This window comes from Silurus meridionalis, chromosome 10 (assembly GCF_014805685.1).
Source record: "Silurus meridionalis isolate SWU-2019-XX chromosome 10, ASM1480568v1, whole genome shotgun sequence".
NCBI lineage: Eukaryota > Metazoa > Chordata > Actinopteri > Siluriformes > Siluridae > Silurus > Silurus meridionalis.
This window is the reverse complement of record NC_060893.1, coordinates 14,449,660-14,465,474: the sequence shown is the minus strand read 5'-3', so window position 1 is coordinate 14,465,474 and position 15,815 is coordinate 14,449,660. Positions and strand designations below refer to the sequence as shown.

General features: G+C 34.9%; 1 protein-coding gene across 2 annotated transcripts in view; it reads right to left on the bottom strand.

Annotated features, from left to right (window-relative positions):
- The window catches only part of ptprjb.2 (protein tyrosine phosphatase receptor type Jb, tandem duplicate 2), an 81,690-nt gene that overhangs the window by 51,697 nt on the left and 14,178 nt on the right, over positions 1-15,815 (bottom strand). The window contains exon 1 of one of the 2 annotated variants that reach the window (XM_046860104.1): positions 4,887-5,231. The exons of the other annotated variant lie outside the window; for it this stretch is intronic. Within the exon in view, the coding sequence (XP_046716060.1) occupies positions 4,887-4,952 (66 nt within the window). The 5' untranslated portion in view covers positions 4,953-5,231. Of the gene's footprint in view, positions 1-4,886; positions 5,232-15,815 lie in introns of those variants that run through there. 2 annotated transcript variants of the gene reach the window in all.

The window sequence follows — 15,815 nt, the reverse complement described above, 5'->3', positions numbered from 1 at the left end:
CTGTCAAACCTGTATACAGTACAATATTGTGGTGAATCAAACACAAGTTAATGCGGACACTCATATCAGCTGTTTATCAAGTTCAAGTTTAAAAACATATTTATAGTGGCCTGGAGACATTTACATACATTACATATTTGTAGGTCAATCTGGAATAAGAACCTAAGAACGTATGTTTAATGTGCAGGTGTCCAAAATCTTTTGGTCACAAGACTTACATTTGAATAAAACATGTCATACTTAGTGGAACCTCCTGCATTTAGCCTCTCTTGTCTAGCATAAATATACTTCTTTTCCATGTAATACTTAAGATCAGGGAAAATAAAGCAAGAAATCTGGGGCATTTCTCAGTCCAGAATCTCTCTAGATCCTTCTTGCCTCACATTTCATCTTAAATCCATAGGTTTTCAATGGGATTAAGTCAGGCTAATGTAGGACTGTAGGATGGCTTTGTCAGTGGTCAGTAGGTTATTTATATTGGCACGCCCTGATATATTCTTCTGACGATAAAGGAACTGTATCGCCTTGCATTTGTACATGAAACAAGTATGATATAAAACTCATAAGTGCATAAACACTTAAAGAGTAAAAAAGTAAAAGAAAAGCTGTCACATTTAAAACTGTGCTACACGCAGCATGCAGAGGTGTTCAGCATAAATAGCACACAACATCGATATGGCACGTTCTTCCATACTGTGACGTTTTATGTTGCCCTATACACTATGTTTGTTTATATATATACATTGCTATCCTTAAATCACCTCTATTCTGTCATACACTGGTTCCATCACTAATGTGACTTTAGTACTTAGATCATCCTTTCATTAGTTTGTATTGTTTGTGTTTCCTTGTACAGTGCAAAGTAGTCTCTCAGTTTATGCCACATATGATGATCTCGAGCTTGTTCTCTGTGTCTGTTTATCTGGATTTGTTCATGCTCAAATTCTTTTTTTTAATTATCTGCCTTAACCTAGTCTGACCTCTTCGTTGACTGCCTGACCTAAACCTGTTTTCTGATTTGGAATTGTCTGCCTTTTTCCCAATGAAGTCACTTCAGATGCAATTGCATCCTCCTTAGTCTATAATATCTGACAGATACATGCTACAGTTGTATGCTGTTCAGTAGAATTCCCAGGGTTTCCAATAACTTTTTTTTAAAATACAGTGGTCCCCCGGAAATCGCAGGGGTTACGTCAAATAGGTAATAGGTATAATTGTATAAATATTTTTCTATACTGTACATTTTTAAAAGTAATAGTAAATTCATACAATGACAGTATCATGACATGCAAAAATCGTAGTCTAAAAATATCTATGGTCGGTTTCACATACTGTACAGCTCGGTAAATAAAGAGACCCGGCTCATTCGCTTATTCATATCATTATAAATAGCACTGTTACTGCCTTTCCTATTATTCATAAAGACGATAGATAAAAAGTGCAATGAGTCCTGTGTTTTAACCAGCCACCTGAAACAGGCAGAAATTGAACTGTGGAAGGAACTCTCCATTAATGTTAATTATTCAAGCAGTCTAAATCAACAAATCTCTTTTCATTATAAAACAAGACCAATGTTCTGTGATCGAGGCACAACACTACAAATTAAAGTAGATTTTAACCCCATCAGCTGTTCTACCAACGGGGAAATTTCCATGCTACAAATGGAAAATGCATCATTACAACCCTGTGGGAATGAGATACTATCAGATATTCATGCAAATAAGGAAGGCACATAAAAGCAGCCTAACAAAAAAACATTTGAAAATCAAGTCAAAACCATTTTTTTCTTGATCGTGTAAAGCTGGTTGCTTTTGGACCTTGTACAATCATGTCTGTAGTTAGCCAGGCAGCTTCCTTTTTTCACCTCTCATTTTAGGCTACATGCTTCTGCTCTGTTCCTTGAGAAGTCATGCATATGTAAATCTGCAATGCTGAGCTGCTATACTGAGTAATTCATTTCCTTGTTCTTTCCTCATCACACTATGTACCTATCTGGACCCTGATTTTTGATATGCCAGTTCCCTGACTGTTCCCTGACCCCAGCCTTGAACTTTTTAATTTGCTTCATTGACAAATAATAATACAATGACTCTTTCTCCTCGTAATACAACTGTTAACAAACTGTTTACAATATATACTGTTCTGAGAATGCATGCTGATTTAAAGATATAAGCATTAGCACACATTGTCATACTTTAATGATGTTGGATTCCATGTAAACCAACCTTTCACATAGGCTTATGCAAAGCAGTGTAGCATTGTTTCTGACTTCAAATGGCCACATTATGGGTTACTCAGTATCTGTTACGCCCAAGGAAATGCCAATATGGAAATGAAAAGACTGCTTTGACTTTATACTACAGAAACAGATCAAATGAATTATGACAACTACTGAAACTAGGCCCTGTCCAGTCCTCCTGCATGTACCATCAAGTTGTCGCATTTAAGCCAGAAGGCCAGGTCATACCACTGGTGTGTTCAATTCACTGGCTCCTTGTAAGTGAGGATTTAAAACTTAAACATTTTTCATAAAACTTTAGACTTTAGGACATCCTTTCAAATTAGCACCTTATCTGGCACTCATCATGCATATAAAAAAAGCACACAGTGAATATGTAAGTAAAAAAAACACTATAATGTTCACTTAGTCATTCTTTAAATAACATGGCCAGAGCTGTGGTGGATTCAAATCCTCTCCAAAATACACCCATAATGGGATGTCTGTCCTTAACTGAGCAACATCTTGTGTATTAAATATTTCCTTTAATTTTCACTAATGACAGCACTCAATCCTGTTCCTGAAATTGCACTCTTAGTATCTTCTTTAGACTAAAGCTATGCATTTGCATGAGCCTGTGTTTCCTAAATAGACAAGGAAGACAACAAAAAAGTCTTTTTAGTCTTTCAAGTAAATGTAAAGCGAGATCTTGGAATTATAAGGGTATCTAATTTTTCTGAGACAAAAAGCTGTTATTGTCATTGCATAGGAAAATGCTTTTTTCCATACAAAATTAATAATGTCTGCGTTGACCTTATCAGCATGACTGCTCAATATTCAAACATTAGAGACTTTGAAATAAATGTAAAATATTCAGTAAATGTAAACGGATTGCCATACCATATTATGATGCATTTAGAGGAACAAGTACATTACTTTTGCTATATTTTCATTATATATTATATTTACAAATTCAAGAAGAAATTAATTTCAGTATTCACAAACATAATGACATTTGTCCTTCAACTGTCAACCATTTACCGGCAACTAAAGCAAGTTTTTTTTTGTAGTTTTACACTTGCTACACCCACATATGCCTTTTTACACTTTGACATACTAAATACATTAACTTACTGGTATTAGGGCATGCATCTCTATTGAGCCAAACAATCAAGCATGAGAAGAATAGCAGGAAAGAAATGTAGACTTGAGATTTTAGACACACACCCCAGTGAACTCAAATCATCTGTTCAGAGAGGCCAATGCTTTGACACAGTTTCACTGTTAATTCTTGCTGAATAATGCTGCAAATAAGCAATGCGATTTCAAGGCAAGACAATGACATCCTGTAACTTAAAAAAAAGCTGAGGTGTACTTCTTCAGTCAAGAACACATCACATAAATGACAACTTTTTGTGAAGTAACTAAAATCCTAGTAGCCTACAACAATCATCTGTACACAGATGAATAAAACTGACAATTTCCCAGTAAAATCAGCAACTTCAGATAAAATGATTTAGCTTAATTTATGATCAAGTGATTATTTTATCTCGAGGCATTTCCTGTTGGCCGCAGGAAACAGTTTTATGTGCATTTTTTTGTTATCAACTCTATAATGTTTCCACACTAAACAAAACAGACGTTTTGATAAAAAAAAGTAATTGAACAAGAGGCTCTGTATAACACAATTAAGTGTTACTGGAAAATGATCATACACTAATTTGCAAGATCAGGCCTTGATAAAGCAACCGCTGAATTAAAATATTTCACTTCCCGTATTTTAAAGTGCATTTATATAACCTTCAACAATTACCTACAATGACATGAACACTTCATGTAAGATCTAGTGTTTTACAAGTTCTATCCATAGCAAAGACCAACAAATGTCTAAAATCACCAGCTCACTGGGGGACAAGTAAATATGTAATGTTTCTGAAGCTGCTGCATTTACGCACATTGCGAATTTTGAGTTAACATGTATAAGCAATTTTTTTAATATTGTGATTTACAAAGTATCATATACATTTCGAATTTTTGGAAAACGCCTTTTTCGATTGAAGTCCTGGACTAAGAATGTCATTAGTATAAAAATGTTTGCTTATGTTTATGTTAATTATAACATTAAAAACAAATACAGCTATGTAGCTACTTTCAGCTGTACCTTTAGGACACTTCATTTTAATCTCAGCCATGGGTTGGATACAGCACAGAGCTGGTAATATATCTCCACTCTGAACATGTACACTGTCTTCTGTTTCTCGTATAGATTAAAGGTCTGCATCCAGAAGATGTGCTACACTATGGTCATGTTGTTATTAAAGAAAATAAATTGTAAAGCATTTTTTTTTAACTGTCATTTACACTTAAATGTAACAACAAAAGAGAAAAAAAAACATCTAAATACTAAAAAAAGTCTACATTTTAATCGTTTAAAATAAATTCTATTGCCTTAACAGTATACATTCTTCTTTTCTCCAAGTCTGGAAATGAGTAACTTTTCCATGGACACTGGTGAGCTATTAGAGTAGTGCAGCACTGTACCTGGTGGAACAGGTGCACAGTTTCAGCCCTGCAGTGACCGTCACTCACTCACTTTCTATAAGGTCAAACTTTCCCCCCCGAAATATAACTTCCAGATTACTTTTTTTCTTTTGTTAGGGCTACTCACCTGATCATTTAGACACAGGCTTAGGAGAGTCGCGAAGAGGAGGATTGGTAATGAATGCCGTGTCATGATGCCGGTTTGGGTCCTGCTGAGCGCTAAAGCTACATATGTCCCGTTAAAAAGTCTGACCTCTTTTTATGAGGACGCTGCGCTCCGAGCGCAAGACGCTTCCAGTTGCGGTAATGTTGTTTTTTTTCTTTTTAAAGTGCGCTAATAAATAATAATAATAATTATAAACAAAACAAAAAGAAAGCAAAAGAAACCCCAAACTTGCAGTCACTCTCTGCTTAGGGAAGTTCGCGATGTCTCAGGAAGATAGAGTGAGGTTAAGGAAGAAAGTTTTAGAATGTACAATGAACTGGGTGGAGCTGCAGCCATCAGGCACCAGCAGCCACTTGTGATGGCCCTGTGCAGTAGTTCCGCCTCCTCACTACAGGCCTACTGAGCTGACAGTACAATCTGCCTGTCTGTGTCTCCACTATGAATAGCGTTTGTGGCTTTTACACAGCTAAAAAGGAAGTTAGGCCATATGCATGTTCAACAAAAGAAAAAAAAACAAAACGTTTTGATAGACCACCGAAAAGAAGTCAGAGGTGACCTAGATTATAGTGCTGTGTTTTTCATTTCATCCATCTAATGTTTAATAAAGTCAATAATTGTCGCTCCTCTATATGAAAAAGAGAATGAGACCGAACTAGATTGCCCTTATGATCAAAGCATAGGTTTCGTTTTAAAGAACAACAGAAATCTTGTACCACCATGTTTATCTGAGCCGCTGAAGATGCCTTTCTATGCCTTTTCACTCATTTTGATGAACAAAAATAACACGTAAGTTATGATCAATTCCTAAATGTAAGAAATAACTAACTAAAATAATTAACAATAAAACGAACAATGGCAGACTTCTAACATGAGTTCATTTTGTTGTTGTGGTCTCTTTTTTATAGTAAGATTTTATCTAGATTATTCAAATCACCAAGCAGCCAAAATAGAAAAAACACTACGTTTACAGCATTTCTTTCTGCTGTTTAACAGTGCACAACACTTCCTGTTCCACTATCGCTACTGCTGGTCAAAATGACCCATTTTGACTGCTTATATAACCCCACATACTATACATAACTGCACAAACACCCCCGAGAAAGTCCCAGCAACTCTGCAGACATGATCACTGATCACTGGAATGCAATTCGTATTCAAAGTTCACAAAAGAATTATGTGTAAAACAAACAAATATGGCCAGTATATTTCTTGTGATTCAAATGATACACTTGAAGACAATGCAGTTTTGCACTTACAATTTCACATTTCCCCAGAATCTCTAAAAAAGCACTCTATGTAGTAGGCATTGTTTTATATTTTGGGATGTTTTGCTATTAATTATATATTAAAACATAGGTATTTTAGGTAACTGTTATGGGTATGACTAATATACTGTAATGATACGTTTATTAAAGGTCATTAACCCTGTGGCTTCAGTTCTTTTCTTCTGGTTTCCCACATTTGTTTAACTTACTTATAAAAATTGCAGTTATGGCTCTATCTCGATTTGCTGACAAAGTTGTTCTATCACAATAGTGCAATAGAAGAGAACCGCCTGCAATATTCAGTTTTATAGTTTGTTTGTGTTTTGGGGGATTTCAATGCTTTATCCTATCAGACAGCTTTAAAGGATTGCAGGACTATTTCTGGAATGTAATGCTAAAAACTTAATAAACATGTATATGGAAAATAAATGACAGTGCAGCAAATACTGTGAGTAATTTTTCCACAAATGAATTGGATAACTGTAAGATAATAATAGAAAGATTAGTTAGACCCCTAGCTAAACAAGAAGCTTGAAGCAAAGTGTTGGGACAAATGAAACAACAAGCACCTGGGTATAAACAAGGGCAGCATCATATGATGGTAATTCTGTAACATCAAAACTGGAGATGAAAAAGGTGTTTTATGTATATGATTTTAGAAGCTCACTCTTATTTCCTCATACTCTAACTTCCTTTAAAAGAAAACTGAACAGTATGAAGGTATTTATTTTACTTTTGCTGACGTGCAAAGCTTTGAAATGTTAATAGTTACAGTAAAGATTATTATTACTACCTGTTATTCATTATGTTCTTGTTTTTTAGATACATTGAATATAATCTTGTTTTTCGAAAAATAATTGAGCAGGAAAAAAATGTTAACAGTGGGGAATGAATATAATCCCTGGTGCTAAATTAACCAGTATAATTGTCCAGATAGACTCTTATCTAAATTATTATTATTCAAATCTGGCTCTCAGTCAGTATTACAGCTTAGGTTTTGCTATAATATGCCAAATCCTATAGTCTGTGGATGAAATTATTTGTACTAAATATATACAAACAGCAAACATGCATTGTCAGATTTGAATACTGACCTCACAACACACTCTCACAACTGCTTTACCACAGTATTAAACCAAACTTCCTGTATAAATCCAGAAACGCCTTCTAACATCCCAGTTCAACGTAATTACCTCTTCTCATGGGGTACAGAATCCTTGTGCTGTCGTTTCTGTCCCATGTGGTTTGTTCTATTTACAGAGAATTGAAATTGTTCTAATTATGCACAAACAGCGGATGTAGAAAAACAAACACAACATGTATTTGTCACTTTGTTGGTTTGCAGAGTCGATCTAAATCAGCTGCTTATCGACTATCACCTCTCAGTCAGACCTACACCCCTTACTGACCCACATATATGACAAAGTGAAGTATTTTGTGGTATTGTCACAAGGCTTTTCCCTATGGGTGAGGGTGCGTCTGCTCTAGAGAGTTCATTAGGCTGCAATAAAGACCAGTTCCTCTCCTCTCTCTGCAAACTGGGTTTCCTCTAAACATAGATCTTAGGCACAAACACTATTCCAAAGAACAAACAAATAAGTGGTACTAGCATTTAGTTAAGATTCGGACTGATTTGTACTGTATGTGCATAAATAATAAAACCGCAGTTGTATACAATTGAGAATTCACTGTTTCTAGACTACATTCTTTATTTTTGAGACAAACAAAAGTTTAAAACTGAATAAATCACAATAATGCACTTTGATACATCATTACCGTTGGGTCCTGTCTTTTTCACATACATTACTTGCTACTAATCACCTTCATCTGTCTCCAATCTACTCTCCCCTTCATAAGGCCCCCATTTCCACTTGCTCACCATCTGATCTACGGTTCACACTAGCGATCATCCCTGGACTTCCCACATTACGGATTATACCCACTTTCCGGTCTTTGCTTATACTTAAGCTTCTGCCTCGTGTACTGAGATGAATAAAGCGTTTGCCTGTACTCTGGTTTCCAACTCTTGATCCACTCGTGACATATAGCATGCATAAGGCAACATTATTGTGCCAAAAGGAAGTGTGCATACATTAACGTTAAAGAAACAGGTCTGGTCACTGCTTAAAAAAAACAATTTTAAAAACTTTTTCAATGAATCATGATATATTATTAAAGAAAATTTAATATAAAAGACTTTAAGAAACTCACATTAGTCATTGAATTGAATTTTTTTGTCTTTGCAGCTTGATAATCAACATAACTTTTATCATGAAAGAGAGTGGCACCCAAGGTTGCAAAGTATTTGACTTTCTTTAGATAATTAACTCAGCATTCTCTAGATCATTAAAATGTAACCTAGTTAGTGATCCAGAGAGTTTAGAATTTCCCTTACAAAATCTCACATGACACAATGAAAAAGGAAGAAACAGCAGAATAAGTTTTTTTCTATATCTTCCTGGTAGTTTTGGCAATGAAGGGAAGTTCATTTTTGATGTTTCGACATCCTAACACAGTTTAATATTACACTCAAAAATGGCTCTGTTAAAAAAAATGAGGAACTATTAGACAGAACACACTCTGTGTCAGTATTACACTATGTATGTTATTAATATTTTATACGTTTTTTTATTATTATTCACTTGTATATTATATATGCATTGCAAATCAATGAGTGGTAGCTCTAGCGGTTAAGGCGCTGGGTTACCGATCGGAAGGTCGGGGGTTCAAGCCCCGGTATCGCCAAGCTTCCACTCTTGGGCCCTTGAGCCCCTTATGGCCCTTAACCCTCTATGCTCCAGGGGTGCCGTATCATGGCTGACCCTGCGCTCTGACCCCAGCTTCTAAGCAAGCTGGGATATGCGAAGAACAAATTTCACTGTGCTGTAATGTATATGTGACAAATAAAGGCTATTCTACATATAAAACTTTCTTTCGGCTTCTCCCATTAGGGGTCGCCACAGCGGATCCTCCGCATGTTTGATTTGGCACATGTTTTTACGCTGGATGCCCTTCCTAACGCAACCCTCCCCAATTTATCCGGGCTTGGGACCGGCACTGAGAGTGGCTGGGGTTGGTTCCCTGACCGGGAAACGAACCCGGGTTGAAGCGGTGGGAGCGCTGCGTCTTAACCACTAGACCACCAGGGGACCTCATTGCAAATCACATATATGCCAAAATAATAGAATAAACAAATTTTTTTTTTTTTAAGTACATTAGTACAAGTACAAATCTTCTTAATCTTTTTAGTATTATCCTTTATTTAAATTAGTATTGGTGCCTTGGTTTATATAAAAATACTTGTTATAATTACAATTGCCAAGGAATCTAATCTAATCTAATCTAATATAATATAATATAATATAATATAATATAATATAATATAATATTATAATTGTAATATTATATTATATTAACTTTCTTTCGGCTTCTCCCGTTAGGGGTCGCCACAGCGGATCCTCCGCACGTTTGATTTGGCACATGTTTTTACGCTGGATGCCCTTCCTAACGCAACCCTCCCCAATTTATCCGGGCTTGGGACCGGCACTGCTCGGTGAGTGGCTGGGGAAGGTTCCCTGACCGGGAATCGGGTCGCAGCGGTGTCGATTTTGGTCGATTTTGCCATTCGCACATGTCGTATTTTAACGAACTCCTCCTAGAGATTTGTTCAGATCAACACCAAATTTGGCACGCATAATCTAAAGGCCTTTGCAATGTTAAATTGCGAAGATCTAGAGTTTTCGTCAGAGGGCGTGTCCTTGGCGGTCTGACAAATTTTGACGATTCGCCACGAAAACGGAAGTTGTTATAACTCGGACATACAATGTCCAATCTGCCCCAAACTTCACATGATTGATAAGACTCCTGATCTGACCAGATCTACATTTCCATATTTAGTACTAGTCATAGCGCCACCTGCTGGCAAAAGGAAGTGACATGTTTTACTTTGCAATGAACTACTCCTAGACATGTATTGCCATCCCCTTTTTTTTGGGCCATTCTTATCGTAAGACGTTTGCGCTAGTGAATTGTGAAGATCTTTAGCGTACGTTAAAGGGCGTGTCCATGGCGCCGCGACAAGTGTCAACCCGGGTCGCAGCGGTGGGAGCGCTGCGTCTTAACCACTAAACCACCAGGGGACTATAACATTATATTATATTATATATATTATATTATTATATTATATTACTAAAATAATCCCCAGGAAAACCATAATGCATGGGGAAAATGCACAAAAATGCTCAGAAATCCAAGGTGTTTTATGAGGTTAATATGAATGGTTCTGCTAGAGACAATAAATGCAGCACTGCTGTGGCTGCAGTGAAAGGAGACTTGTTTTTATTGTGTTTCTTGCTTCAGTAATGGAATTCTTTCTTGCTGCATTAGATACCTGTGATGCAGCGCTTCATTTTACTGCATTTCTGTATAATATTGATGTTTTCTATAGCCATGATGTCATAATGTTGGTATTAAGAGGTGAATTGGGTCATGTAGGACACAATTGAAGGCCTCAGTGTGAAATTGCATGGCCTTCCACTGGTGTGCATAAATAAATAAGAAAATTATTGTAGGTACCAAGTCAGAATACCTGTTAGCCAGAAGGCTAGCACAAGTAAATATTTATGAACAATTTTAAATAATTTAAGTTAATTTTAGCTGATTAGCTTATGTTAGATGTGAAAAAGTGGTTTCAGCAATGTCTTGCAAGTATTTGCAAGCTAAAATATATGTTACTATGTTGAGGTATTTGCAGATGCACTAAGCTAAAGAAAACATCCCAGACAATTATAAAATGTATACTTAAGTAATGGAACAGCCACACATGCATACAGTTGCCATACAAAGCTGCTGTCAGATCTCAATACAGAAGTTCTGGCAGAACCTGCATTTCCACTTACTTTCAAACTTATTTGCATGTTATATTGACATTCTGGTTATAACATTTGATTATACTGTAATAGAACTTCAGTGGTTCCCTGTGAAACATAATGTGGAAAATAATAACCAATAACCATTCATATACTGTTGCCAAGTGTGCTTACACAAAAAAAGGATTTTGCCTTGGTGATAGAAGCTTCTAGGTACAGCATATAAATGAAAGAGAAAAAAAAAACAAATTATACAGATTATCAATTTATAAAACTTGCTGAAAATAAAGATATGTTCAAGTGGAAAATAGTGCAAAGAAACCGTTGGAGTATGCAATATATATATATATATATATATATATATATATTGCATACTCAACGGTTTCTTTGCACTATTTTCCACTTGAAGTATGCAATGTATATATATATATATATATATATATATATATATATATATATATATATATATATATTGCATACTTCAACGGTTTCTAAGCACACTTGGCAACAAAACCACTTCAGATTCTAATTCTGGATATTTTAAGCATTTAGGAATATAAAATCAGTTATTTTGAAATAGTTGTATAGTACTATTATTAGGGACTGGAATTAGAGACGTGGCAGGCCATCAGGGCCAGCAAGGCCTTCTTTCAAAATCAGTGTGTAATGCAATGCTCTGTTATACTGCATTTCTTTATAACATTAATGGTTTCTATAGCCTTGGTATTATAATGCTGGTATTAAGAGGTGGATTGATTCAGCCACTTAAGCTGGTGTGAAATGCACAGCCCACCACTGTATTAATTAATATAAAGAGGAAGTAATTAATACTGTTGTCCAGAAGAAGAAATGCATACAAACTACCCAAAACAACTGCCTAAGCAAAAAAATACATAAACTAATGATGCACACAGCATTGTTAAGGAATATTTTGGTTATTATGTTCTAGAATAAACCAAAGGTGTACATGTAAAAAAACTTTACTTTTACAGTAACATATTACCAATACACTGAAGTGCTTTACACATTTTAAGCATTACTACTGTAAGCAGAGGTAAATTTGCTGATGCCAACTTGCCATATGCTGTTTTTTTCTAGTCTATCTTTAATCATGCTCTTGCCCTGTGATGTCTAAATATTTGCATGGTTTTTTTTAACTGACTGTGTTTATACTTATACTTCCCAGTAAAACCTGAAGCATGGATTTCATTTACATTTTATGTTGTAGTACAGTCTAACTGAGTGTTTAAGCATGAAAACTGCAGGCTTAGCATAACAGCAGAATTAGCAGTGAATCAGCCTGTCATTGACTGACAGCAGGAATTGGTTGTTTGTCTACTGATAACGTCTGTGTGCAGCTTAAAGGCTTGCAGCAGAACCTTTAAACAAAACCTGCTTTTTCATCAAACCAAGACAATCTAAAAACTGACAAAGTTATAAACAATAATACATCACTTCATTATAGTCAGTGAGCTGATTTTTTCAATGTGGAATTATAATTTTTCAGCTGCCTGTAGGATAATTTATTTTGCTAAATAGGTGATCATGGTGATCCTCTTCAGTCAGACTGCAGTGGGAGAATCACCATGTTTGCAATAAGACAAATGGTAAGTTTATTATTTCCTTATGTTCAGGTAGAAGTCATCAACTTTTAAAGTCAGCTTATCAATACAACAGATACAACAGACAGACATCACTTGAGAATAAGGGAAAATAAAAACCAGAAAGAAAGAAAGAAAGAAAGAAAGAAAGCATCTTGCAAGATATTTGTAGATAGGTTTAATAATTTATAATAGAACATTCTCTCACTCTCTCTCTCTCTCTCTCTCTCTCATTCTACACTTTGTGGTTTAAACCACGCCCACCAAATAACACTGCTGTCACTTTCAGTTCCGCAAAAGCACAAAGCAGAGCGCTTATTATAAAAAAAAAGACTTTTAAAAGACTATATAAAAGTAAGTGTAAAAGTCTTAAATGCTTTTTTTTTAAATCATGTCACATGAAATGTCTAATATACGAAAGCGCATTGCATTCACAAAGAAAAAAAATTCACAGAAAGGATCTCATAATTATGACTTACTATTTCATAATTATAACTCATAAGTATGACTTAGTATCTCATAATTATGACTTAATATCTTATAGGTATGACTTACTAACTCATCATTATGACTGAATATCTCATAATTACGACTTATTATCTCATAATTACGACTTATTATCTCATAATTATGACTTATTATTTCATAATTATGACTTACACCGGATCTGACGTTACTGCATTTTTTTTGTTCGGAAGCGCCTCATTGCGCAACCATGGAGATGTAGAAGCTATCATATGGTTTAGCCTGATGACTGTATATTAGTGTAATTAGCTACTGGACATTTCCTCGCTGACCTGCCCCTCCTGCTACAGTTAATTCAGTTATGGTAATTCTTGCTGCAATTACAGATACGAGGCATTAACTATATTAATAATAATAATAATAATAATTATTATTATTATTATAATAATTTAACATCTGATGATTTTATTATTATTATTATTATTATTATTATTATTATTATTATTATTATTATTATATTTTAACAATGACTGCAAATATGTGTTACACATTCTGACTGTCCACTTGATAAAAGTTTTGAAGTGGACAGTCAGAATGTGTAACATATATTAGTAGTCAATGTTTAAAAAAATAATAATAATAATAATAATAATAATAATAATAATAATAATAATAATAATAATGATAAAATCATCAGATGTTAAATTATTATTATTATTATTATTATTATTATTATTATTATTATTATTATAGTTAATGCCTCGTATCTGTTAACTGCAGCAAGAATTAACATAACTAAATTAATTAGCAGGAGGGGCAGGTCAGCGAGGAAATGTCCAGTAGCTAATTACACTAATATACTGTTAGATTTTTATCATGACCAAACAAAACTTCATTCTTGGAAAGGTTTTCAATGCGATCTACGATGCCTGTGGTGCCTGTTCTGATCAGTGAAGAATCACACAGCACACAGCATGGCGCATATTTTGTTTCTTTAATTTAATGCAGATAACAGACAAGTATATACATACACTGGGGAAAAAACCTGAGCTAAAACTGTTCCTGATTGGGTAAGAAGACATAATAACCGGAGATGTGTGAGCCCATATAAAGACTTCCTGTATACCTCACATACTCATATCGTAAATATCCTATAGACACTGAACAGATAACAGGAATGTGTTTAGAGAACCATTGTGAGAACCATCTTAACACTAACATATACAGTCATCAAGCTAAACCATACGATAGCTTCTACATCCCCATAGTTACACAATGATCCGCTTCCGAGCAAAAAATGCAGTAACGTCAGATCCGGTGTTATGTGCTAAAACACTCCCCTGCCACAGACTGCTCCAACTTATCTCATATTTATGATATACTAAGTCATAATTATGAGATCAGGATATTTTATTTAAAGGTTATTTGTCTTTTGTTTCCCCTTTTGAATCAGAGGAGACCGAAAGCAATATCAGGATCTCATTATTATGAGATACTAAGTCATAATTATGAGATACTGTCATAATTATGAGATAGTAAGACAATTATGAGATACTAAGTCATAATTATGAGATAGCAAGTCATAATTATGAGATACTATGTCATAATTATAGGATAGTAAGTCAGAATTATGAGATAGTTAGTCATAACTATGAATAACTGTGAATTTTTTTTTCTTTATGAATGCAATGCGCTTCCGTGCTAATAGCAATATTTCTAATTGCTAAATAATTTCTTTGGTTTGTAGTCGCTATTTGCCTGTCCTCCAGCACATTGATGGGGAGTAATGAAGTACAAATACTTCTGTAATGTGCTTAAGTAGATTTTTCTGTTTTCAGCACTTTACTTCACTATTTCTTTTTTGGAAAACGTTTAATTTTCACTCATTCAATTTCTTACACAAATATCTGTACTTTTACTTCTACATCTGTACATTTTCAAACCAGGCACATTACTTTAGTTTTAATCTATTTGATGACATGATCAATATTTTTTCTTTTCGTTGCATGCCGTTTGCAGCACATCAACCTGTATCTTGTCATTGCATGCTTTTTCTTTTTTTTCAATCTACATCTGGTGTATTATTTCCTGGCTCTCACACACCACAGACGTAGACTAGTTTACAAAGATTACAACGAGCAAGGCAGAAAGCAAAAATGAGGAATGGGGTTAACATGGATGAGACAGAGGAAAACAGCGATTTAAACATGTCTGAGAACAGAGACAATCCACCATCATCTTTTCTTTACTTGTGTTCTATATGGTGGTTGGTTAAACTGGATACATTCACAATGCGTGACACAGAAAGAGATAGTAGTAATGGCTACTTTTTTCTTAATTAGATGTAAGGGCCCATACTTCTTTACCAAAACCTGAATGAAAATGTTTAGTTAATACATCAACTTTTACTAGAGTCTTTTAAAACATGAGTATCTGTACTTCTACTTGAGTAAAGGATGTTTGTACTTTTGCCACCTTTGCCCCGTGGTCCAGTAAGTGGTGACATTTGTCCAGCAAGAGAGGTAGAGGCTCGTGCACGCTGGAACAGTCGCACTAATCACTACTGTAATGAATAAAGACTGTTGGGATGAACTTTACAACAGAAACTATGACAGAAATTGCATTACACCAAACAATAGCTTTAACCATCAAATTTACCAAATTATTCCAACTTTAATCATTATAAAATAG